Source organism: Drepanopeziza brunnea (genome assembly GCF_022702325.1).
Source record: "Drepanopeziza brunnea f. sp. 'multigermtubi' strain 214-2 chromosome Unknown ctg19, whole genome shotgun sequence".
Lineage (NCBI taxonomy): Eukaryota > Fungi > Ascomycota > Leotiomycetes > Helotiales > Drepanopezizaceae > Drepanopeziza > Drepanopeziza brunnea.
In genome coordinates, this window is record NW_027094082.1 from 1567188 (window position 1) to 1592486 (window position 25299).

General features: G+C 50.2%; 6 protein-coding genes across 6 annotated transcripts; 4 read left to right on the forward strand and 2 right to left on the reverse strand.

Annotated features, from left to right (window-relative positions):
• Positions 1-2232: 2232 nt before the first annotated feature.
• Positions 2233-5502, forward strand: L3040_009204 (uncharacterized protein; the record flags this gene model as incomplete). The annotated part of the gene is made up of 5 exons (XM_007290420.1): positions 2233-2571; positions 2672-4549; positions 4619-4834; positions 4935-5184; positions 5240-5502. The coding sequence occupies 5 exons, from the start codon at positions 2233-2235 to the stop codon at positions 5500-5502; spliced, it is 2946 nt and encodes a 981-aa protein (XP_007290482.1).
• A 4765-nt stretch (positions 5503-10267) lies between these two features.
• Positions 10268-11832, forward strand: L3040_009205 (uncharacterized protein; the record flags this gene model as incomplete). Its single annotated transcript, XM_007290419.1, has 4 exons — positions 10268-10719; positions 10787-10866; positions 10914-11364; positions 11424-11832. The coding sequence occupies 4 exons, from the start codon at positions 10268-10270 to the stop codon at positions 11830-11832; spliced, it is 1392 nt and encodes a 463-aa protein (XP_007290481.1).
• Positions 11833-15694: 3862 nt separating this feature from the next.
• Positions 15695-17075, forward strand: L3040_009206 (uncharacterized protein; the record flags this gene model as incomplete). The annotated part of the gene is made up of 6 exons (XM_066155897.1): positions 15695-15709; positions 16056-16080; positions 16131-16171; positions 16223-16652; positions 16710-16999; positions 17058-17075. 6 exons carry the CDS (start codon positions 15695-15697, stop codon positions 17073-17075), a joined length of 819 nt encoding a protein of 272 aa, XP_066010178.1.
• Positions 17076-17505: 430 nt separating this feature from the next.
• Positions 17506-18769, forward strand: L3040_009207 (uncharacterized protein; the record flags this gene model as incomplete). The annotated part of the gene is made up of 5 exons (XM_007290417.1): positions 17506-17562; positions 17612-17622; positions 17678-17757; positions 17836-18142; positions 18190-18769. The coding sequence occupies 5 exons, from the start codon at positions 17506-17508 to the stop codon at positions 18767-18769; spliced, it is 1035 nt and encodes a 344-aa protein (XP_007290479.1).
• A 277-nt stretch (positions 18770-19046) lies between these two features.
• On the reverse strand, positions 19047-19658 carry L3040_009208 (uncharacterized protein; the record flags this gene model as incomplete). The annotated part of the gene is made up of 2 exons (XM_007290416.2): positions 19047-19300; positions 19427-19658. The coding sequence occupies 2 exons, from the start codon at positions 19656-19658 to the stop codon at positions 19047-19049; spliced, it is 486 nt and encodes a 161-aa protein (XP_007290478.2).
• A 3255-nt stretch (positions 19659-22913) lies between these two features.
• Positions 22914-24172, reverse strand: L3040_009209 (uncharacterized protein; the record flags this gene model as incomplete). Its single annotated transcript, XM_007290415.2, has 2 exons — positions 22914-23855; positions 23948-24172. The coding sequence occupies 2 exons, from the start codon at positions 24170-24172 to the stop codon at positions 22914-22916; spliced, it is 1167 nt and encodes a 388-aa protein (XP_007290477.2).
• Positions 24173-25299: the final 1127 nt, after the last annotated feature.

Genomic DNA, 25299 nt, shown 5'->3' on the forward strand with positions numbered 1-25299 from the left:
GTTTGTTTGGAAGGTCGCGTCTCGTGGCAAATATCGAGCAAGAGGGTGGTTGTGATAGTTTGGTATACACGTCGGGGTGTACGAGAGCCGGAATAACGTGCGTGCGAAGTTTGCGTGTTCTGCCTGCAGCGAGCAGTCGAGTGGCAGCTCCAAGCCCAGGTCAGAGAAGGCTGCGGTTGTGCTCTTCGCCGGCAACACGCCCTCAAGATCGGGTTTACTTGAATCTGTCACTATGATCGTACTTTAGAGTTGTGCTGGACCTGAGCCTCATCGATGCCCTCTGTACTCCACTGGCCAGGGGTCCTTGACTCCTTTTTATTTATTAGCGGCTGTTGTCAGTGGAGATCTGCGTGTCGCGCAACACTGCCAAATGATCCTTACTCTCGTTTTATTTATTGTATGTGCCCACTTTGCATGTCTTCATCAATTTTTGTTGTTGTTGTTGTATTTATTAACGTCGGGCGGGTATCCAAAACGCAATGCTTGGACCCTGGGGACCTCCCATGGGGTACGGCGACGTGCTAAGTAGAGGAATTATATACAAAGTACTATCTAATCGAGAGTAAAAACCACGTTGGGGAAAACCTCTCGTCAAATAGCTGGACACCTGTAAACCCCCTAAAAGCAATTCATAGTGATGTGCGTCGAGTTTTCTCTCGACAACTGTCGAATACGTGTGGCCCTACGGGCGGCCTCGATCCGTATAGTACAAACATCGTTCTCTTTCGTCGTAGAGCTAGGAAGGCTCGCGTTCGTAGCCCTTAAATAGAGCCGGTGTGTTTGTAGAACGCTCTTTCGAAGGCGCAGTACCGTGTTTTCGATCAATCGAACTAAGCCCTTCCCATCCCATCTCTTATACACGTTCCCCCTCTATCGCAAATCCTCCTGGTCTTTTCAGTCGGTATGCCCGTCAGGTATAGATCGTAGTCGGCGTGGTATTCGAGAAGAAGGAGGAGGGAGGTTCGGAATCGCCGGTAAAGGAGAATTCTTCGAGGAGACGTCGCATGTCGATGATTCAATTTCGGCTCTCCAGACTCTTTATCTCTCTTTCTACCGCAGGAGAAAGAAAGAAAAAGAGCTGAAGGTTCGTAGGGGGCACCTCGTACAGGTAAAGAATCGTAGCCCCCCCATGTCTTCATCAACCGCGGTGGGGGTTCTTTTTTTTTTTAAGAAAAAAAAAAAAAAAGAACCCCCCACCGGCCGGTCTGTCAGTCAGTCAGTCAGTCAGTCGTCTTTGTCTTGGTTCTCAGACAGCCTCGGACCCCCTCCAAGCATTATTCCGCACGTTCAAATTTTGATTTCGCATTTTGGGCACGGAAAGATGATAAAGCCTTACGTTTTGCCTGCCGGGCCTCTCTTTTCTGCATCTCCCCCTTGTCGCTATTGTAGGCTCGCTCGCTTGGAGATGAGCCATAGTGTTTACGTGCCGTTGCCCTCGTTGATTTCCGCCATCTGCCGCGGCAAAGTTGCAATGTCCTTTGGCCATGATAGAGTGTACATTCAACGGGATCTACAATGCCCCGTCTACAATGTAGATCTGGGCATATTGACTCCCACAGTTCCCCCATAGTCGAGGAGCGAGGGGCGACAAAGCTCTGCGACGCATAGCCTCTGACCCTCTGACCAGTCCAAAACTGATGATACCTCCACCATAAGATATATTGGGCTCAGAGAGATTCCTTTGTATCTTTGGGTGTCAGACAGACCCAACCTCTCAGTCCTTCAGTCTCAAACCAAGCAAGATCACGACAAAGTCTCTTCCATCTCACCGTTCTTTCTTTGGAGCACTCAATAGCAACTGCTTGCCATATCAGCGCCTCTTGAAGATGAGATTGAAAGGTGAGCTTTTGCCATGTCTCTCTATAGATACATGTTTATATCCCTAGGCCGGTAAGTGAGTTTTGAATTGTCTGCGAGTTCGGTCGGCTAATTAGCGCCAACGCGGGTAGACAGATCCCTGTCTCCGTTCGGTACGATTCAACGCAACACCAGGCCAGGCCAGGCCAGTCTCCAGAAACATCAAAGCACCCAGCGCAACTCAACTCACCACCCCCCAAGACCCTCGCGGACTCCGACGACGATACGACACGATACGACATTCTCATTCCCATCCATGATTGTGCGTTGTGGGATGATACTCTAGATACTAAGCGATGTGTGTTCGGCTTCCATCTGCCCAGAGGGAAAGAATCGACTTCGAAACACTGTTCATTGACAACCAGATTGAAAGGCATGACGAGCAGTCTTCCCATCCCCGACCTTGCGCTCAGCGGCACGGCATCACAGCTTGATCAACATCTCTTCACCGCTTCCAAGACCTCTGCTACTTCACAAGCATCTCATGCTATGAAGGCGACGGACTTGTCTGACGATTCGGATGGCTACCAGATGGGAACGCCTGCCTCCATAGCTTCCGAAAAGATGGTGAAGCAGGGCCTTGATGCCAGGACCAAGATATCCAATCTTCTTAAGGATAAGGAGCAAGAGTGGACACAAGTTCTGGAGAGGAGGAAGGGTCCCTTGCGGCTGTTGGATCTGCCGTTGGACGTGCTGAAGGAGATCGTAAAAGAGGTAAGAGGCATCTTGTGCCTATCCATCCACCTACGCGTTACCTACTTGCTTCTATCTGATATAGACAAGCTTGTGGGTCCATGTTGACAGTTCTACTCAGGTTACCCATACCAACGACTTGACCGCCCTAGCTCTGACACATTCCGCCTTACACACCCTCGCTATCCCTCACATATACTCCCGATTCGACATTGTGTGGCCGGATACTGCAGCATCCACCGATTCGCGAACTGGCGTAGATGCCTTGACCTATGGACTTGCAACTCTGTGCATGGGAGACGTATTTACGGACCACACAAACACGCAGTCGTTTGCTTGCATGAACTGCGGTACGGAGAACATTGCGCAGTGTAGTCATGGACTTAAATTTGGACCAGGGAGCAGTCGACGCCGCCTAGGAAATCAATACCCGCAATTCACACGAAAGTTCTCCCTGGGAAATGGCCCTGCCGAATGGGTTCAAGAATATCTCATCACTAAGGAAAGTGGGAAAATGCTAGGGACTCTGGTTGCACTTGCTGTGGCCAGAATGGTTCATCTCGAAACCTTTGTGTGGGATATGCCCACCGGAGTGCTCCGCGATGTATGGCTTGCTCTATCGTCTCTACAAACCAGGAGCTCGAGCCAGGAATGCCGATTAGAGCGAGTCTGGGTCCGCTGGCATGATAATTCAGATCCCACGAATCCCCCCTCGACCCAGGGTGCAGCTAGCAGCTCCAGTACCACCCCACAGATCTTGGCCGGCTCGCAACTCACTTCAGTGGGCTGGACCATCCCGCCAGGATCTCCACCGAACCCTCATATATCTGATTATCCCATTTCGTACTCCCAGAGCCGAGTTGAGTACCCCACGCTTAGCGTTCTCCCTCCTCTGAAAAGTATCTCGGTGCTCGACATCGATGAACTTGACTATTTAGACGAGATGAGTGTTCTTATCGCCAAGTCGCGAGACCGTCTTCGTGAGTTGAGGGTCGGTATCTCTGCCAAGGCTGTGAGCAGGGACTTCGCTATAGCTTGGGATGGAACCGATCTCCAACAAGTCGATCATAAAGCACAGTGGCCTGGTGCTAGCACTATCGGTGAACGACGACTCGGAGGCGTTCTTGGAGTCTTGCTAGGACGAGTCTTTGACATCCGTAAGAAGCAAAAGCCAAAGGTCGAAAGGAAGGATAGAAACACGTCCATGGCTTCTTCGACCCCTATTCCACCTGAAGTACAGCCGCCTTCGGAGTTGGATACGGCACTAAACCACATCCCTGATCCTCTGCAGGAAACCTCCCAAGAGCCTCACTGGTCTGGAAAGGAAGGATTGGGTCTGACCGATGCAGTCCTCTCATCTCCCTTCAACGCTGATGAAAGTGCTCCGCCAAATACCAATGGCTTAGATTCTCATCCGCCACATTTCAGCTCTAGTATTCTTGATTCCTCTCAATCTGATGTGCAGTCTCTCACTGCGTTGATCTCCGCGCATGAGCTGGGCACCGGAATCCAGGACGTAGCGATAAATCCTGGTGTCTTGCAGCACGAGGTAGTCACTGGCCATGCTCTAAGGCGATCGCATACTCAAAGTCAGAAACAGTCGCATTTTCAAGAACCTCATTTAGCCGAGCGAGATAGGCTGGATGGCAAATTAAAGCTACAGACCTTAGAGCTTGAGCGCATTCCCCTCTCAGTGGCTGTTCTTCAGAAGGCTTTCGACTGGTCCATTCTGACCAATTTGACCATACTCGATTGTGCCCAGCATGCTAATCTCTGGTTGATGTTGAGAAGGCATTTCCAACCTACGGCACTTGGCATTTCACATGCCTCAAAGCACGGGGCCAATGTGCAGTATCATCTCAATCTGAAAAAGATTCACACTGATGCTGCCTCTCCAGCTTTAATATCTTTCCTCAAGGAGACTCTGGCGCCAAATACGCTCGAGACTTTGTTTCTACAAGATCGCAGGAGACCAAGCGCCGCTGCCGCTGTTACGATAGTAAGCTTGCCCTCTCTGCTGCTTTTCTCGCTCGGGCGGTCTCAAGCGAAAATATACTTACTTTTACAGGATGCTATCTATCGAGGCCCTTTGAAGAGACATCGTGCAAGTCTGAAAAGGCTGATGCTGGACAGCTCCGACAAAATACCACGCGCGCCGAATAATGCGTCTGAAAATGTACGTTGGAGGGCATGGATGCCGAACCTCGATGTGCTCAACTTCATCACCAGTGGGAGAATGAGTAGTCTCAGAGAACTGAGTATTGCCATTGAGTATAGTAACTGGGTGAGTCGCTTTTTTCCCCTGTCTTCCAGTTGCCTTGTAAATGGAGCAAAAAGCTATACTCAATTCTGAATGTGCCGGATCCAATGCTAACTTACAACAGCATCACTTCCTCCAGCGCCTTCCTCAGATTCCACATCTGCGATCATTGAACATCCCCTTTATAGCTGACCATGTCACACCTGCCTACGACCCACGAGAACTCGCTCTGCAAGTTGTCGATGTCATCGTCCTTCGTCCCGAGGTAGAGCTCTGTTATATCGGCGTCTCCCACAAGTGCTTTGAAATTCTGGAGAATAGACCTCATGACGATCTTCATGGCTCAGCAGATGCACATTCGAGTGCTGCTCACAGTGAGTCAACCCACAATGTCTCAGCTGGTGTGTTTTTTTACTGACGGTTACTCAGACGACGAAGAGGATGAAGAGGATGAGGATGGCAGCGATGAAGATGACGATGAAGAAGAGGAAGAAGACAACTCGACGGCAATTGGAGCTCCTCTCGGGATTGATCCGGACGAAACCGAATCCGAGATGTCAGACCGCGATTCTGACACCGATTCTTGGGATGGCTCAGACGACGGGCGTTCCAACGTCAGGCTTCGGTTAAGAGAGATTTTGTTCTATGATGATAAGGTCTCCATATTCAAAGCTCGCCATGGCAAGCTTTGATGATATAGAATAATATGGCAGTTGAGCTGAGAGGAGTCACCTTTGTCTACATTTTCGGTGGAGTTTTGAGCGCATTTAGGAGCCGAGAAATGCATTGATTGCCTAGGGCAGCAGCAGGTCAGGTTTGGCAAATGGAGTTCTGCGGCATCCTGGAGAAAGATGGTGAGGGCAGCGGGACATGAGTTTAAGTCTAGGGCTTAGTCAGCATCTTGCGAGTGGGGGTACAATATATCTTCCTTCAGTGGCAGCAGTATGCGCAACCAGGAGGCTCTCAGACGAGCTGCCAGGCCACATTCTTCTACTCTTGGTAGGAATCATTTTTTAATTCTTTTTAGTGGCGTATACATACGTCGCATATTCTTAGTGGGATGTGGAATGTTTTGATCAGATCTTGCCGTTTCTGCCATGTTCGATGACTTATTTGGGAATTTTCATCTTGAAGTTAGTGTTGTGCAAAAACAGACCTGCAATGCACATTGCGGTTTTCAGTATTATAACCCTAGACCGCACGACGCCTCCCTTCCCCCCAGAGCTGGCCGGTTGAGGCGCTTTACCGAGTACTCTGTATTACCACGTAGCGGTTACCATTGCAGGGCATTGTTTGCCCGATGGCCCTTTTGCTGACGTAAGGATTTTGCTGCTATCTCCGTATTGCTTGGATTTTTGGTCAGCCATGCTAAATGTTATCGGCGGCGCCTGACTAAGCATGATGTAGCTGTTTTGCTGACTAATCATGTGGCACCCAGATCGAGATGCATCCCCACAACTCACGATGGCGGGGTGGCATCGGGTGTTCGGCTAAGAAAACTTTGAACTGCACACACAAAACTCAAACGACAGCTCCACCAGCTGAGCCATCAGAGCGAATGTGGCTCTTAACTGTTATGCAAAAGCAGGCTTGAAAAAAACGCTGCAGTTTCCAGATTTTAAACACTACACCGCACGACAGTTAGCACTTCAGAAGAAGCCATCACGGTCTTATCCCGTATCATCAGCCCGTTGGCCGAGGTGGACCTGATAGGCTCATTGAGGCTGGACGACGCGGTTGCTCGCAAGTTGTGTCCATTCAAATGCGACAATGAAATCAGTGTTCTGTCTGAGTTGGGCGGCCGCTTTCGTGTCGAGAAATAAGGAGAGCAGGAGAAGCCAGCGACTCGTGAGGCCGATGCAGCTTGTTCAACAGAGCTCTCCTATGCTGATATCCGGGAAATACAGGACAGTTTTGGTCGTTTCCACCACCAAGATTAGCTCATTTCATTCATGAGATGGGTGGGATGGGTGAGGGATCTGTTGTTGCCAATTCATGGACGCCTCCAGCACATTCGATTTCCCTACCGGTACTTTGCTTTGCCTGTACACCTACATCTAGTCAGTCTGTGCTGATTATATACTACGTACGGGCATTGTTTCGATGCGAGGCTAGAGAGAGGCGCGTGGGATGCTCGGCATAGGTACTCGGACAACAGAACTTGCAGCCAGCTAATTTCAGAGCGGCAAGATCTGCACGTCAGAGGATCACAAGAAGCACTTATTTGCCGATGCCTTTGTTGATGTCATCTTGATCAGTTCGGGCTTTCCGTAACGTTACTACTGGTTCCCTCGTCAACGCCTTGACTTTTTAGCGCGAAGCGCGCGAGACGCTTTTCAAGCCCTCTCACGGGTACACCAGTAGCAGCACAGTATGGACTAGGCGTCTATCCGTATGACTAATATTCCCCTCCATGAAATATAGCGAAGATCCAAGTCTAACCCCGTATTTCGAAGATCGGCAGCTTCTGAAAAGCCAAAAGTCTTGTCAACTCTATTGCACAGACCGATCGCCTGCCTAGAGCTGCCTTCCAAGGCTAAATATCTACAAGATTACTGATCAAAGGCATGGTAATAGCACTTGCCAAAAATTACGCTGTCGCTTTTATTCCAGGGGGGATAATATTTTGGTGCTGGAGATGCCGATCAACGATGAAACACCTGAGTACAGAACGCATGAAAAGTATAAATACAGGCTGTTCCTCTCTCGCCCACCCAATTAACGAGTGGAGATGGCGTATCCGAAGCGCAAAGCTTCAACACAAGCAAATGTCAAGCCCCCGTCCCGAAGGGCGCGCTCAAGAAGCAAGTAGAATTGTCGTCGTCGTCTGATGAACCGCGACGCCCGAGTATCTCTTCTAGGGATGACCCCCGGGTTCTACGTAAGAAGATCGCCCCGCGATCTGCTTTTGTAGGTCTGGATCGGGAAGGTGATCGATTCATGGGTAAGTATCATGCAAGAGACACGGAGAGAGTTTTCGTGGGGGTGTCCGGGGATAGCTTCTACTTATTGTTGTTTGTTCTGTCTCGAAGCTCAGGCACTGATCAGTCGGCAGAATCCGGAGTCGGCATAGGTTCGGTATTAGAGAGAGATCGGCTCGATTTTGCACTTGATGCAGTCTTGTCCTGGAGGTTTGGAATGGGGGGGGAGATATTTTGCGTTGTCGATTGCCTTGGAGAAGCTCTTGGATGCACGGCAGACGATACCTACCTACCTCCTTCCAAGGACAGAATGGTACGCCGCCAATACTGAACTGCATTACTTATTGATTTCTGCTTTGATATCTTGCTGTTATCTTTGGTCTTCCAATTAAGGATATTCTCGCTTTTCTCTCTTCAGCCGTAAGTGCTCGCTTAATCACCTTTGATAGTCGAGATCCTATCACGGGATAAGGTATTCCGTATATTCGCGGACACCGAGCATTAGGTAATGCATATCTGTTCATGCAGCACAAATACTCCGTAAATACGTACCGAGATAGGCTCTGCGGTATATTCGGATAGCTCTTAAATTACATGCCAATTCCAATTGGCGTGACTGGGGAAGTGCCGGCGGGTACTTAGCGGCATTTCTCAAGAACTCGAACCTTGCTAGAGCTTGTTTTGAGCCTGGTAGCTGTGAGTCTCGGTAGCTGTGCTGCTTCGTATGGTTTGATAGACAGACTTGTTTCAGAGCTTTGCCTCAGCCACCGTACAAATACTACTTAGAGGAGCTTCGATTCTTCTTTTCTGTGATCACTTTCTTGTGGAAGTCCACGTTTGAACTTCCGCGTTCCTCTCTTCTGAGTCCCGACAATCAAAAGCAAGCCTATCCTCCTCAGACGCATTACCACTGCTGGCCCAGATCGTTAGTCAGGCAACGGAAATTTGAGCCTTGAACGCCACACCGTTTTCAGCCCTTTTGTACGAGCAACCCAAGCCGAGTCGCTTGCACTTTTGTCATCACGATCCTGTCCGAACGGAACACCATCGGCGATGGCGACGTTGACATCCTGGTCCGAACGTGCAACTTCTAGCCGGGGCGCTGCTATAGAAGTCAGGGCCTATCGGTTGTTAGCTTTCTGGGCTTTCTGGGCTCTTCTGGCCGGTCGGTGTCTCCAGAAACCAGAAACACAGAGCCAAACTCAAAAAGTCCCGCTCGGTTGATCTGCAGACGCGGTACAGTAACCACTCAGTAATATAGGTACTATACGGGTGTGCATAATAATGATCGTGATTCGTGATGGTAAGTAATAATACTAACAATAATCACGATAAATGATGATGATAATAATAATACCGTAAAATGTCATGGCAACGAGCAACCGAACAAGTCGGACATCACTGTCCTGTGCCCATGTCGGAAATCACCCCAAATATAGTCACATATAGTTTATATAGTTATATTTATGCCCAGCCAACCGACTACTCCAAGCGTTATTTGCAAATTGCAATCTCTGTCCCTAGTTGAGTTTAAAAAGATCGACGCATGGGGGGCCGTTATGCAATGCCGGCCCTATTTGTTCCGTAAGAGTAGAAGAAAGTATTTTGGTGGCCGGGTAATCTTCTCAACTACCTAAAAACAAACAAAATCGACAACGATGTCTCCCCGTCCCGTGACTCCCGTACCGTCCCGATCGATGAGCAACCGGGTGTGTCCGACTTGTGCTCATCTCATCTCATCTCATCTCATTCCACTTCTTTTTATACCATGTCATTTTTATTATATCGCTTTTCAATCTTATCAATCTTATCGATCTTATCGTCGTCGTCGTCCTCGCCGTCGTTGTCGTCTTTGTGGCCCATTTATTTTTGTCTCACAGTAGTCAGCAAGCAGCTTTGCCCTGCCCTGATTGCGTGGCCCATGGTACCCATCACCACTTCATTGCGGCGAGGACAGGCTGCCAGCTAGCTGCGAAGCCTGACGACGGACGACTTACACGGAACTCACTTACTGATAAACTTACTACTACTAACTCCGAACTAGTAGTACAATAGTACAATACTTACCTCACGGCACTGGAAAGCCAGTGCTGACCACACTCAATAGCTGACAAGGGGGAGAATCCTACGACATGGTGGTAATCTGCCAATGCCCATCCACAACGCGATCGCCTTCTGGGGCAAGGTCCGGGTACAATAGTCTTATTTTTCTTGGTCAAGACTCCAGGGCCTTGAGGCGAAGAGTGACGGGCCGGGGAGGGGGACATGGGGGACATTCATTTATGCCTCCAAGAATCCCTCAGCACTATCCACTATCCAAAATAGGTTCTCTCGATCAGACCGTCTCTCTCGTTCTCCTCATATGAGCCGCACTCCGCACTTCTTCTCCACGTTTTAGATAAAAGATCCTCGATTCCCCTGAGACCCAGCGATCGCCTTGTGGCTGGCAATTGTATCATCTCTCGCTGCATATTCGAAACCCATCCGTATATGCCGCTAGCTGCTGTCATCTTTTACAGCCTCACATCCAGCCCTCATGGACGCTTTGTGTATGCACCTGGGTGTACAGAATTCAAGTCGACGCAGGTCAAGGTCTAGCAGTCATCTGTCCTCGACGGCCGCACAGCTTCAAGGATTAAACATTACCAGCCTGTCGTCGCCTTCAGACGAACGGAGTAGGAGCACATCAGGCATTCAATCCAATCCCGAGTCTCGCGCTTCTCCAAACCCCGACTTCTTCAACCAGGGCTCCGCCTATTCTTCGCCAAAAGATATCCTCACTGCTCCTGTTCCACAGCAGTACACATCCTTTCCACTTCTCTCTGACAGTGACCTGGATGGCAACTGGTCCTACCTCAGCGCAAGTGAAGAACCTCCTCGGTCTGCACCCTTACACGGACTCGATACTGCCCAGGCTTTCTCCAACAAACATCAACATATTGGCGACCACAGCTCTGTCTGTTCAGAGTCCAATTCTTCCAACATGAGGTATGGCTCATACGTCCCTGCTCTGGTGGGAGAACCCTTTCAGGTGTTTTCTAATACAAGTCTATAGCACTCTTGGGATCCAACAGTTCGACTCTCGATTTGACGCCAGCATGAATTCTGACCTCCGTCACACATATTCATGGCCTCGTAAGTTGCAAAATCGTGTCTGGAGTGTAAAAATCTAACTCCTCCAGCATTCGATATGAACGACCAGCAGTTCATCTCCCAGAGCCAGAACCTGATCCATGGACAATTCTCACATCTATATGATGAGCCCAAACTCATGTCTTCTTACTCGAGATCTCTTTCATCCAGCCCTCCTCGATCCAGCTTTACTCCAGAACAGCGAAAACTGAAGCGCCAGCGTGATCTTGATCGAAGAGACTCTAAATCACGTGCAAGGAGGGATAGATCAATGAGCAATACCAGCAACCGAAACCCATACATCGTATCTCAGAACGGCTCGCCAGATCTGTTACCTGGGACACTCCCAGATTACACGAGCAACCCTAGTCAATCTCCTCTCCTCTCACAAGGGTCGCTGCACGGTTCCCCAGCTCTAGGCAGCAACGACTTCCTCGGGCCTTTCATCCCTCCTCTCAGTATTCATGGACAATCAGACATGTATTGCCCAGTTTACGCGATGTAAGTGCCTGGCTTGGCCACCCGTGAATCTATCACAGTCCACTAACTCTTTCGCGAAGGGGACCAAACGACTTTCCATCAGCTCCGGCCTACCCTATTCCTTTCTCCAACGCCGGAGGAGAGCCCGACATGCAAGCATTTGCCAGTCGGCCACATTCTATGTCTCTACCATTATCTCCTGATATGGTCAGCATGTACGGGACTCAGCAGGCGAGCCCGAAGGTGGGATCATCGGAACCCGGCGACCATGTACGAGTGGTCCACAGCCGTCCCAAGCCACAGTGCTGGGAACACGGGTGCAATGGAAGACAATTCTCCACATTTAGCAACTTGCTCCGCCATCAGCGAGAAAAGTCGGGCGCAGCACAAAAGTCCAGCTGCCCAAACTGCGGAGCCGAGTTTACGAGGACTACAGCACGAAACGGACATATGGCGCACGACAAGTGCAAATCGCGGAGGGAATCATAGAGCGACTTTTACGAACGATGGATAGAGACGAGATAGCGGCATGCATTCATTGGGTGGCGTTCCGAATTTAGGCAAGGTTTTTGGAGCCAGGGTTAGAACATTCGTTTCTTTCAAAATAGTCGAGTCACGGATACCCTGATGGTGGGCGACCTCTATACCCTTATTTATTTAGAATCTACTTCGAGAAGTTCCTCTAGGATAATTTAAAGACAATTTACAATACATCAATCCAACACATCACTGCAAGTGACAACTCGGAGCTGAACAGAATGGGCGCGTGCATATTAGCTGTGAAGAGAAGAACATTACTGAAGACAGGTCGTTCAACATAGCCAATCAAAGTGACTGTAGCTATCAGGCAACTCCCAAACAAGAAGCGTGCGGGCTCACATGGTTGGAGTTTGCGCAACTTTCTGATAGTTTCCTGTTACTAAGCACAGGCTCAATCGACGAAACGTCGTTGTTGTGCAACAGTCATAAGTGAAGCGTGAGAAACAGGCTCGGCTCAGCCCCGGCTTCTTTTCAAAATAGCCTGTCATCTCTTTCCTCTGTTTATCTGTTTATTTGTTTATTTGTTTATTTGTGCGACCGCACCTATGTCGCAGGTTGGGCGGTCCGGATGCAACGTACGTCTAAGAGGTCTTGCTTATGTCAGCTCGCCTGATAGCGCAAAGAGAGATAAGCCACTCGTGGCTTGACATTTCTATATTTAAATGCACCCCCAAAAAAAGTGTGACCTGGGTGGATCAGGGCAGCTGTCTCTTTTCCGGGATTGGCATGATCGCCATTACCGACTCTTTTTCTTGTTCGGATTCTTTTTTTCCTTTTTCTTTCCTCGGCCCGTGCGAGGGTGAGATTTGATCTCGGGATCTGCGGCGCGGCAGCGGGCCACAACAGCGCGCGCGCGTGCAACAACTCGACCGACCAGCAACATAGTGAACCTATTTTCAGTCAACGGTGAAGGCCGGCGCGTGAGATTAGTTGTGGAAAAGAAGTTTGGAGGTCGGCGACGGGGATACCACTGGATATGTTTCCAAAATAGGTTAATGGGACGGAGGGCCCGGGGCCCAGCTGGCGCGCAAAAGCAACTGGCGGGAGATGCCCGGGTGGGGTCAACCCAGTCGGTTATTACGGAAAGGACGTCGCTGAGATGATTTGTACGGCCTCACGGCACAGGCTCGTCGGTCGTCGACGGGTCTCTGCGAGGGGACAGAGCATCCAGATGGTTTGCCGGCATGGGAATCACAACCGAGCTGAGTCCAGACTGCTGCCACCCACACCCGCCACGTCCCGGGGCCGTCGGTGGAGTTTACATTGTACGTTGTATACTTCCGAGACCCTTTCATACCTAGTAAAAACTACTTGTATTCAGCCTTATGGGATCACAGGGCAACGGGAGCAATGCAAGTGTACGAGGAGCGAAGCACAGAAGCTTAAATCTGGTGGGAGCCTTATCTCCTCCATATCAGGCGCCCTTTTAAGAGAATGGAGAACAAGGCTTTCCCAAGACGAGCGAACGACCTACCATACTTTTCTATTGGTTGTCGTAGGTATGTAAATCTGGTGGGAGCCTTTAGCTCCTCCATATCATGCACTCTTTCGAGAGAATAGGGAATAAGGCTTTCCCAAGACGAACGAACGACCTATCATACTTTTCTGTTGGCTGTCGTACTATAGGTATGTAGTTGTAAGTACTAGTTCACCGTAATTATAATAGGTCCACGTAGTTGTAGGTTTTCAATAGGGCCAGTCAGCTGGATTATCATTTCCAGAACGTAGGTCTAACTAAGTAGGGACAGGCAGTTAAGGTTGGCACTGTTGGCTGCGCCTTATTTCACAACATCAAATTCTACCGACGAATTAACTCCTCAACACTTCGACGAGCCAGCGAAAGCCCAGCCTGTGGACGAAGGGGCTGGCTGGCTGGCTGGCTGGCTAGCTGACCGTCTTCGGTCCGTTGTGCGCCCCTCAATGACAACTTTTGCCACACAGAAAGATGGGTACATAGCGGTATCACTGCGCATTCTTTCCATAGCGTATCTACACGAGCAGAGTCCGGGGGTCCAAAGTGCACCTCGCAAGATGACTCACTCGGGGAGCCCAAAGCTTATAGTCGAATCGGGAAACAACGGGATACGGATAAGCATGATGGGCATTTCTTTCTAGAACATGAGAATCCTTAATGCTATTCCCCTCCCGGGAATATGTAAGCAAAGGGTAAAGTATAATTTCGCAGAAGGTTTGACCGGGGGGCCGCCTTCACCAATAAACTTATGGAGATGTTCATGCCTTGAGGGGGTTTCTTCAGGCAAGTAATGGGATTTGTGCAATAAGGTTGACAAGGCCCTGAGCCATTCAGAAGCTGGCGTTGTACGGCACACGCAGCTAATCAGTACTCCACAAATCTTATATGACGGCTTGCAGAGTCGGTATATACGATGTAGTTGTTTGTCACCCGGTACAGGCCGTCCGTGAGTATCTGTCAGCATCTCCGTACTCTTGGCCGCTGACATGCATTATCATCTTACGACAACTGACACTAGGGGTCTCCGAGTAGCTTTCCTCTACAGGCATTCAAGTTTCATTGAATTCAAAGTCGAAGTGCATTGTCATAACAACACCCCTTCGGTACAGAATGCCCAAAATGCGATCTTTGTTTGAAATCACTGTACATGGTGATTCCTTTCGCAGTCCTCATTCTCATCTGCCAGCCACCTCAAAGGTAGCCTGCCAGGCATTCAAGGTTCTCCGTCTAAGACTTTCAACAGAATACGCCTTCCACCGCCATAGCGACGAAGATAAATTTCCCTCTAGCTTCAAGCACTCGACTGCTAGCTCTTATGATCCAGGTAGACTGTACTGCAAGTGCGTCGAAAATCAAGCCTCTCTGTAACGCTGCAGCGAACGAGAAGCAGGTAGAGACGTGCTGGCTACCATGTCCCGCTGTATGTTCATACCTACCTACCTACCTCCGAGACTCCGGTTCTACAGATGCGCCCTGAGGGGTTCCGGATGGTATCACGCCCGATGAAACCGGTCCAGGAAGCTTTCAAGATGTTGCCGGTACCAATACCATCGCCCAAAAAGAATGCTGTTTACGGTACCAGCAAGCCCTACTATGCTATTCCCCCTCGCAGTTGTCTACAGAGCTCGGCTTCGTCAATATCCTTTTACCAACAGTATTTTGATCTGCGAAGCTGGAATACCTCTCAAGAAAGTGCCTTGTCCAAGGTATCGAGGCATGACAAGACTGTTCGTTCGCCTCTGCTCCACCCTCCTGCGGTTATGTAATTTGCAGCAAGCCCGTCGCTACTGTAGAGAACGGTAGGGAATGGTGTTGATCTGAGAGGTGTCGGTCGGCTAACTTAACTACCCGAGTGCAAACAAAGGATCCGATCAACATTCACTCCACTCGCATCAGCGACGTACTCTTAAGCGGTGATGACGTTTTCTGCTCATTTTCAAGTATGAAAACTGGACACGCAGACCAGACTTTTCATGCGAAGATCTGTCGTGCCTATTGCTCACTATCAGTTTCAACAGTAGCTGCTAACAGATGCCTCCAGAACTCTCTTGTTCCCCGAGAATGGCAGTGATCTTATCATTATGAGAGAAAATCAAAAATACCTGATGATAATCTTAGGCACATTGATGTATTCTCGGATGCATCACATGAATCTGCTTTGGAAATCAAAATTCATCCAAGTCATTGAACTTTGCTGAGAGATATGAAAGCACTTGGGTCAAGAGAGCAAGACAATCTCCAGAATAGATTGTAATATTGCTGGAGGTACAAGCTTGAAATAAACATTCTAATGCGCTGACATCCAAATCTGTATATCACGACACACCGGGTCACATCATGCTTGCCCGTCTCGTCATTCAACACTCGTTCCCCTAACACATTATTAAATCGAGTATCAGCAATTGTATTACCTGGAAATAAGAGAACACTGGCGCGAATGTAGATTATAAAGATGTCTGCAACCCGACCTCGGTTTTAAATGTCAACAAAGATGCCTTCGTAAGCGCCTAATTTATCAGGCCGGAGCACTTAACACGCTCTGCGCCAATCACATCGGATGAAGCTCGGCGCGTCAACGCGACATCCCATCTCCTTCAACTTTCAAATTTCCCTCCCTTACCAAAAATTCCCCAACCCACGATCGACCTCAAATCTTACCTCAACTCCGACTCCCCATCCCCAGAATATCTCGGACTAGAACCCATATAACTCCACCTTAAAGAGTATGTGCTTGCGGCCAAAATTTCCCCTCATCGCTAATTATGGGGCGCAGTGTTGGAAGCACGTCTCGAGCAAGCTGATCTCCTGAAGAAGGTGAACCTGCCTCGCCGCGAACAGTTCTACGTATCATACTGACCTCCGCAGATCGTCGATGCGATCAAGGATCTTGTCCAGGACTGCAACTTCGACTGCAATGATTCCGGTGTCGCGCTCCAAGCCATGGACAACTCCCACGTCGCGCTCGTCTCTATGATGCTCAAAGCCGAGAGTTTCTCCCCATACCGATGCGATCGCAACGTCGCCCTTGGTCTCAACCTCACATCCCTCACCAAAGTCCTCCGCGCCGCGCAAAATGAAGATATTCTCACCATCAAGGCAGAAGACGCGCCCGACGTGCTCAACTTGGTGTTCGAGAGCAGCGAGAGTGATAGATTGAGCGAATATGACTTGAAGCTCATGGATATTGATCAGGAGCACTTGGGTATCCCGGATACGGAGTATGCCGCCACCATTAGCATGCCTTCCTCTGAATTTAGCAGAATCTGCAGAGATCTTATGGCCCTGTCCGAGTCCGGTACGGTGATTCGCAGACTACCGCAATGTTTCCTTGGCTGATTCAATTTATCCGCAGTTGCTATCGAGGCCTCCAAGGATGGTGTTAAGTTCTCCTGCTCTGGAGATATCGGCAATGGCGCAGTGACCCTCCGAAGCCACACAAATATCGACAAGCCTGATATGAACGTCGAAATCGAGCTCACTGAGCCTGTCTCCCTTACCTTCTCCCTCAAATACCTGGTCAACTTCTGCAAGGCTGCTGGCCTCTCGAAGTCTGTTAAGCTCTGTCTCTCCAACGAAGTCCCTCTGCTAGTTGAGTACGGCCTCGCTGGAAGCAGTTACCTGCGATTTTACTTGGCCCCTAAGGTATGCTACTCGGACCACAAACAAGGTCACACTATGAACATGCTAACAATATGGACAGATCGGCGACGAAGAATAGACCCGCTAATAACGAGTACGGTATCGAATGACGGCATGAAGGTCTGCAGCATATTTTGAATGCGGCGTGATGGTTGACTTTATGGATATGGAGATTTGCGGCTTTTTGTCTGAGCGAGAATTCGTGATTTTTCTCTACCCAGGACTACGTGTTTCTGACATGAAGAAATGCAAACCCCAACACAAACAATGCTTCGCACACGTCACATCTCCATCGCACTCTGGATCTGCAGTTGTTGATTTGTTTGGGTTTAGCGCGGGGTAACATCGACCCCACTTCTGTGAGATCTCAAGCATGACTCCGTGACAGGATCTGTTGTGATCGAGCATGAATGCGACCCGTGCCCTGAACATCACGAATGTATTTGTTTTGTTATTTCTCATAATCGGGCTTGCTATTTCTTCTTTCTCGCCCCATAATCTTTCCTACAATGTCTACTCAAGACTACTCAGTTCCCGAAACCCACGTTCTCGCAATTGCCAGTCATGTAGGGATACCACACCGATTCATTGGATGAGGCTGACATTGTACCGAAGGTTGTCTACGGGTGAGTCTGCCACTTACAGACAAGACCGCGCTATAATGGACTAATAGGCCATAAGATATGTGGGAAACACCATGGCGACGTTTGCGATGCAGTCTCTCGGATGTGAAGTTGCAGCCCTGAATACAGTACAGTTCAGTAAGAACACTTTCTACTCGTAAGAGTATACATCTAAGCTCACATGTTTTGCGGGCAATCATCTGGGGTACGGTCAAGTCAAAGGTACACGAGCTACGGCGCAAGAGATCAAAGACCTGTACCAGGGCCTCAAGGATTCCTACCTCGACGAGTTTCAGATGATGCTGTCTGGCTACCTCCCCGGTGCAGCTTCCGTCGAAGCCGTCGGCTCTATTGCAAGGGACCTGAAGTACAAAGCTACGATGAAGCCGGGCAGTTTCTTTTGGGTCCTCGATCCGGTTATGGGTGACAATGGGAAGCTGTATGTGGCCGAGGATGTCGTGCCTGCGTACAAGGAGCTAATCAAGGACGCCGATCTGATATTGCCGAACCAATTTGAAGCAGAGTACGTCCCTTCCCCTGACCATCTACACTCGTGCTGACACGAATCAGGACGCTGTCAGGAGTCAGGATTGTGGACATGGATACCTTGAAGCAGGCCATTGCAACACTCCACCAACAGTACAAGATCCCACACATTATCATCACGTCGATAGCACTCCCGACGCCTGGCGCGACACCATCTCTCTCGGTGGTCGGCTCAACCATGACTTCAGACGCGTCTCCTCGCATCTTCGGCATCAAGATCCCAGCCATCGACTGCTTTTTTAGCGGCACGGGAGACCTGTTTGCTGCACTGATGCTTGTGCGGTTACGGGAGGCGGTAAACACCATCCCAGGCCTGATGGAGACAGCAGCTTGGGTCAGTGGAGACGAAGTAGAGGCTACCGAGTTACCGCTCGCGAAAGCTACGGAAAAAGTGCTTGCCAGTATGCATGAGGTCCTCACAAAGACTAAGCTCGGCAGAGACCAGGAGCTTGACAAATACAATAGCCAAGTTGGGGCGAGGGACTCGGAGAAGGATGCGAAGAAGCTGAAGCTGGCTACTTCGAAGGCGGCGGAGGTTAGACTTGTGCGGAACGTAGACTGCATTAGATTTCCAGATGTCAAACTCACGGCGGAGAAGGTCTAGATGGGGACAACAGACGCATAACGGTCTGCCGTGGCGTTGGTTTAGCATCTGCATTTTTGTTTGCGTAGAATATATCCACGTTCAGTTGAAGCATCCGTACGGTCACGGAGCTTTCTTTCATCTCTCCCATCTATTCATCATCTGTTTTTTATGAGCCCAGCCACCGGTAACTCCAAGCATCTATCATCCAGCCGATATCATCTCTCCATAAAGTCGTTTCCGGTCGTTGGAAGTAAGGAGGTCATGCCTGAGGCAAGATCAGACCGTACGTATCTACCTAACCAGTACTTCCAAAGCCTCCCGCGCCGCGGACACTCTCCTCCAACTCCTGCACCTCCACCACCTCCGGGGTGTAGATCCTCTCCAGCACCAGCTGCGCCACACGGTCTCCCAGCTTGACCTCGAAGTCCTTCTCGCCGTGGTTGAACAGCAGCACCTTGACCTGGCCCCGGTAATCGGCGTCGATGACACCGGCGCCGGTATCGATCATGTGCTTGGACGCCAGACCCGATCGCGGGGCGATGCGGCCATCTACAGGATTCCGAACCAAAGCCCGTCAGCAAGGGATCTCCAAGATGGGAAGATGGGGGGGAATAATGGGAGGGGGGAGAGACAGATTTGAGAGAGATTTGAGAGAGAGAGAGAGAGTCGACGCACAGGTTCCTTCCGGCACCGCCATGCTAATGTCCGTCTCCACCAGCACCTTGCCCCGCGCCGGCACGACCGTCTCCCGGGACGCGTACAGGTCATAACCTGCTGCGAAGGCGCTGCCCCGCGTGGGCAGCTGGGCCCTCTCGCTGAGCTTCTTGACGAGGAGGGCAGGCTGCGTGGTGGTGGTGAGGGTGGTTGTGGCGGCGGAAGAAGACATGGCTGATGCTGCTGCTGCCATTGGTGCAGCTTCTTCTTGGGATGGCGAGGCTGGATTGGGTTTCTGGCGCTTAGGGAGGGGGGAGTGTGGTTGTGGTGGCGGTGGTGACGCGGGGGCCATCTGTCTATCTGCGGGTTTGGCAAGAAGGAGAGGAGAGGAGAGGGCGCGTGGTGGTGGTGGTGGTGGTAGATCGCGAGACGCGTGAGGACGCGAGTGGACGTGGCAGAGGGCAGAGTGATCCAGCTGTGCTAGGACGTGCGCGGGGGATGGGTATTTCCCAACACGGATGAGATATAGGGGGCTCTCCAAGCGAGGATTAATCGAAGGGGACGTCAAGACCGGACTCGAACATGATACGATCTGGAGCCTTCGGTAAATTTTTCCCCTTCACTCTTCGAACATGCTTACAAGTCTTAGGGGAGAGAGAGAGAGAGAGAGAGAGAGAGAGAGAGAGAGAGAGAGAGAGAGAGAGAGATGAGAGTGAGACTGCCCAGAATTCACTCACTGAGGCCGAGTCGCAAAGTTGCTCATCTTCTCCGGCCGTCAGTCAAGAGGTGTGTGTAGCCGAATGCGGATCACGTTCTATGCATAGCTTTCTTTTCCTGGCCTAGTTTATCTACTAAAGCCATGTCTATCTACAATTATGTTCCTCATATTGCTGCTCAATACACTTCTACCCATAATATGGCAGTGGTATTGCGTAGTTGCTCTTGAGCTTGGATGAGAGCTGGTTGCCGTTTCGTACTGCTATGTATTCGGTCGACGTTACATTCTTCATCATGCCACTATTTGAGAGGTTCACCCCTTTTCCATCTCACAATTTTCAAGTATTTCACTCTGCGCAGGGTGGGAAAAGAGGACCGCTCTTCAGATCAGTGCCTCTTCCCAAAGTCATTCATTTATTCATTCATTCGCCGCCATCAAGTTTCCCGGCTTTGTGAGGTACAGTTGCACGAATATCCAGAAAGTCCAGCTTGGTGAATGCAGTTCGTAAAAGCTTCCCGCGTGTTTTCTCTTCTCCTATCCAGATCCCATGAAGGTTGGTAGAAGAGTAAAAGACACGGTGAAAAAAACATACAGGAAGATACCATTGATGTTCCACCTTCCTTCTCTTGAAGAGCCTATCTAATCGATCCCCCCCCTCCCCTTCCCTTCCTTTTCAGGAACAGGAGACACAAGTAGTAGATCACACGGAAGCATAAATTTTCATCTCAATACCCCAACAACATCGCACCCAGTTTCACAACTCTCGCCCGATCCTCCACGGCTGCCACTTCCTTCGGCTCTGCAGATTCCGAATTTCGAGATGTGATGAGATCAATCTCGTGGGACTGCTCACACTTGTGTACAAACCTGGTGTACCGACGGGGCGAACCTATTTTGGAAATGGGAATCTCACTTCCGAGCTCTTGCACACACACGAGGGACCGGAGGATTTTCACGGTCGACGTGGTCTGGACACGCATCTCTCTCTCTCTCTTTCCCGAGAATTTCAACGTCGCTCTTCTCTGACAGAGAAGAAGCCCAAGCCGTACGCGCGAACCGTCTCCGCGCTTTGTATATCCGGAAAACATCCAAAGCAATCTGTGTCCAACCCACTTGCACAGTGCTGTGCATCTGAGCTGTAGGTAGCTAGCTAGTGATGTCCGCAGCGGGGGACTACTCGATCCCCCTTGGGTCGCCTGCAGAGCTCTGAGAGATAGACGTCGTGCTGGCGGGTTTTTACTATTTGCTTACTTCTGGAGGAGGGAGGTGAATGCTTGCTTGCTTGCTTGCGTGCTTCCTTACTACCTGCCATCGACTCTTTTTTTTTTTTTCTTTTTCGGAAATGTCTTCGGGATATCCAGGCTGGGGAGATTGCATGGGTTGTTTAGCGCCTGGATGCTGTGAGGTTTGGGATCGGGGCAGATGTGTGGGGATTTAGACTTGGGGATGGATGGCGCTGCTGTCATGTATTGATTTTACGAGAGAGAGAGAGAGAGAGAGAGAGAGAGAGAGAGATCAGCCAGAGTTACGGTGAAGATGGGCAGCAAAGCAGCGTGAGAGTCCATAAAAGAAACCATCATCTCGAATATTTTAGCGCCATAATCGACTTGCACCCGATAGAGGTTTCCAAAGTCTAGATCATCGTGGAGGGACTAACTATTGTAAAATCCAAGGGGGGTTTTTTTTTAAATATATATATACATATATATATGATTAGAATAATAATTTAGATCAAGCTACTAGGAGTCTCAACCGAAGCATACACCACAGCAGCCGTGTAAAGCAGAAAGGAACCCTCTCTCGGGAAGGCCATGAAGAAAACTTCTCAACCTAGTTTCAGGGCCCATCCGGGTCTCAAAAGCCAGCACGTACGTGAAAAAAAAACCCGGCCCCGATATAGGGAAGGGATACCACCATCCCGCAGGGTACGTAGCCTAGAAATTTCATAAATCCACCTTCAACCCCCAAACAGGATCTCACGTACGTCAAATCGGATCCTGCCTTTACCCGCTCTCCCGTAGAGAAAGCAGAACGCCCCAGAGGAAGTCGCGAGAGAGAGAGAGAGAGAGAAGTCGAGATATCTTTATCGCAAATCCCATCCATCGATCGAATATTCCGTCCTCGAAGCGAGACTGGAACGCCGTCCGAGTTGGATTGTCGATCGATGCGAAAACAGTACCTTTTACAGACCAAGGTCTTTTTTTTATATATATACTTCGTACAGGCTCGGTTTGCTCGGCCGGTTTTCAGCTACATACATACACACTGGCTTTGAAGCAGATGGGCCCTTATCATACTAGGTTAGGCCATGGGGTTGGTGAAGATGCCTAACGTAGCGACGACATTAGCACCATGGACATCCGGAGCCCATGTTATGTAGGTGGCATCAACGTAATCAATCCGTTCCCTTCGCATCGGTGAGTCCAGACCCAGCTATGTTAGCCCCCGTACCAGCTGCTGACCTCCGGAAGTACATCGGAGAGGATCTTCTCGGCTGGTCCATTACATCGCTTGAAATCGCGGTACTTCGTGTCGTTTGGGCTTTGAGTCGTTTAACGGAATATCAAGTGAGAAAGGCAGTCTGCGTGCTGATGGTAAAGCCAGGAGCGACAAAAAGGCAGGCGAAATGGGAGGAGTTGTCCGCTAAGCGAGCCGCTGAATCCACATAGGCTAAAAGCGGTTGATAGATGAAAAATCCAATAGCATAATAAAACGTCGGATAAACTCTCAGATAAATGAGGATAGTTATCCCTGGTAGCGTAAGGATTCTAGACAAAACGTGATGGCTATCTAATGCATTCTATAGCAAACACCATGAATCCGCATCAATAAATCCCAGAACTGAATCACCTCTCTAACAGTAGCATCGGGCATATTCATCGGAAACTCGTGGCCTCCTCCCTGCACGATCCTGAAGTCGACCTTATCACTGCCAATCGCATCTTCCGCATCTTCTCTCAGCTCAGCGGCGAGGATAACGGGATCCTCTTCCCCAGCCAGGATCAAGATCTTCTCATGCCTCTGCCCCAACTTACCCCACAGAGGCCGAGGACTCTCAATCGCCGAGAACATCATTGAGCTAACGAAGCTCCTCACGAAGCCGGCGTGATGTTGAATCTGCCACGAGACGACATCCGCGACCGTGTATCCCGGTCGACTCCTCATCAAGACGGTGCTTTCGAACCTCGGGTCCCGGTTCCCCTTCAGTTCATCGCCTGTACTCGGATCGTCCTCAGAGCCCATCTTCGTAACCGGACGATCGGCCGGACGGCCCCCCAATCTCCCCTTGACGATCCACTCCAACAGCGAAGCGGGGAGGAAACCCGAATACATGAATCGGCTCTGCCACCCGAAGTGATGCGGCTTTATCAAGCCCGAGGGGGCAAGCAGCACAATACTCTTGACGAGGTCCGGGAACGACGCCGCGAAATCAGCGGCTATCCCTCCACCTAACGAGTAGCCGACGAGGCTGAACCCGGCAGGAGTCCAGGCCAGAGGCGAGGACGTGATGGCGAGGAGAATCTGGGTTGCGTAGAGCCGCGAATCGTGGGGCAGTTCTGGGCTGTCGCTGTAACCACGACCGAAGAGGTCGAAGAGCAGAACCCTACACCCCTTCTCTGCGAGTGCGTGCGCCACGTTGCTCAGCGCTATGCAGGGTGTGCTGATCCCGTGAGCGAGCACCACCTTCCTGCCTGCTTCTGGGCCCCACTCATACACCCTCATGGTTCCATACTGTCGTTTGTGGTATCACGGTTAGAGCCCATCTACGTCCCTGCGATCTGAGATTGAAAAGTCGGAATCGGACAGTCGGTCAGGTGACGTACGGGACTTGTGACATCCCGTGCACCCGGGAGGACATCCGGGGGATACGGGAGTGCCTCTTGCTCCTCTCTGGATATGTAGGGAACCTGGGTCTCTCGCGGACTGGGAATCGTCCTCGGCCTCCTGCTGTCAGGCAAGAGCTTGAGAACGGTGACGACGGCGAGGGTTGTGGCCAGTGAAGTGCCGACGATGATTCCGAGACTCGGGGCCAAGATTCGGGATGTCATGATTTTGATCAGTGATGGAGATGTGGGCGGGAGCAAGGTGTTGGTTGTTACGATGGTTCAAAATAGTTGTAGTGGTAACAAGAAATCGTCTATGCACAGTCTGGTCTTGTCGATGTCGCTAGGCGCACGGTTGATCAGTAGAGTTCGTGAGAAGTCCACCGGCTCGCGGTCCGAGGCGGGTACGTAGTAGTAGTATACCGGTATGTGAGATACGTAGTACTACTACTACGTCCCAGGCGTAAGTATTACCCCCTGAGGGTAGGGTAATCAGGGGGTTTATACGTAGTGGAAACTAAACTTTTGAGGCACCCTCAAGGGGTAATAATTACGCCTGTACGGTATGTGGGATATGTGGGACTACCGGTACCGTAATTACTACGTAAGTCGGTTGAGCAAAAGCCCAGGCTTCCAGTTGACTACGGAGCGTTGACCGATGCCTTGAGAGCTCCGTACGGTGTAGGCATTGTGGTAAGCAGCCTTAAACTATCTCTGGGCGCAACTCAACACAATATTCCGGAAACGTGCGAGAGCTTCTGCGCGAACTCATCTCTACTGTAAAGTGGGCGCGAAAATGTGATGAGAATCCTCGTTAGTGATGATGACTACGGTACCGGTATCTCGAAGCTAGATTTCGGAAAAGCTGGTTGGTCTCTAGGAATCGCGACGTTGGCATGCAGCATGCTTGCATTATCAATTTTAACCTGCAGGAGGCAGCAGCAGGTATTACTCCGGTCTATTATTCTTATCGTACATCGGAGAAGCATTAGCGAACGACACGCCAGCCCTGCTACTCTGATTGTTTTTGGATACGAAGCTGAGCGTTGAATGAGTTTGCGGGTAAGAATCAAGTCCAATTACGAAGCTACGGAAGACCGAGAGCGAGCGATCATGTGCTTTACCTGTTAGCCGAGGTTCGATTCTCCTCGTATAATACCGGTACTGGCATGATAGCCATCGGCTGGTGCTTGATCCCCTTCCTTCTACTTTGTATTTGGAATGCATGCGGTTTGGAAAAGCGTGGTTTTGCCAGCTTGCAGCCGTTGAAAAGAGGGTAATACCAAAAAGGGGATCGATTACAGTAATGAAATGCATCCAGGGGTACGGAGAATGAGGTATGAATACTTGGC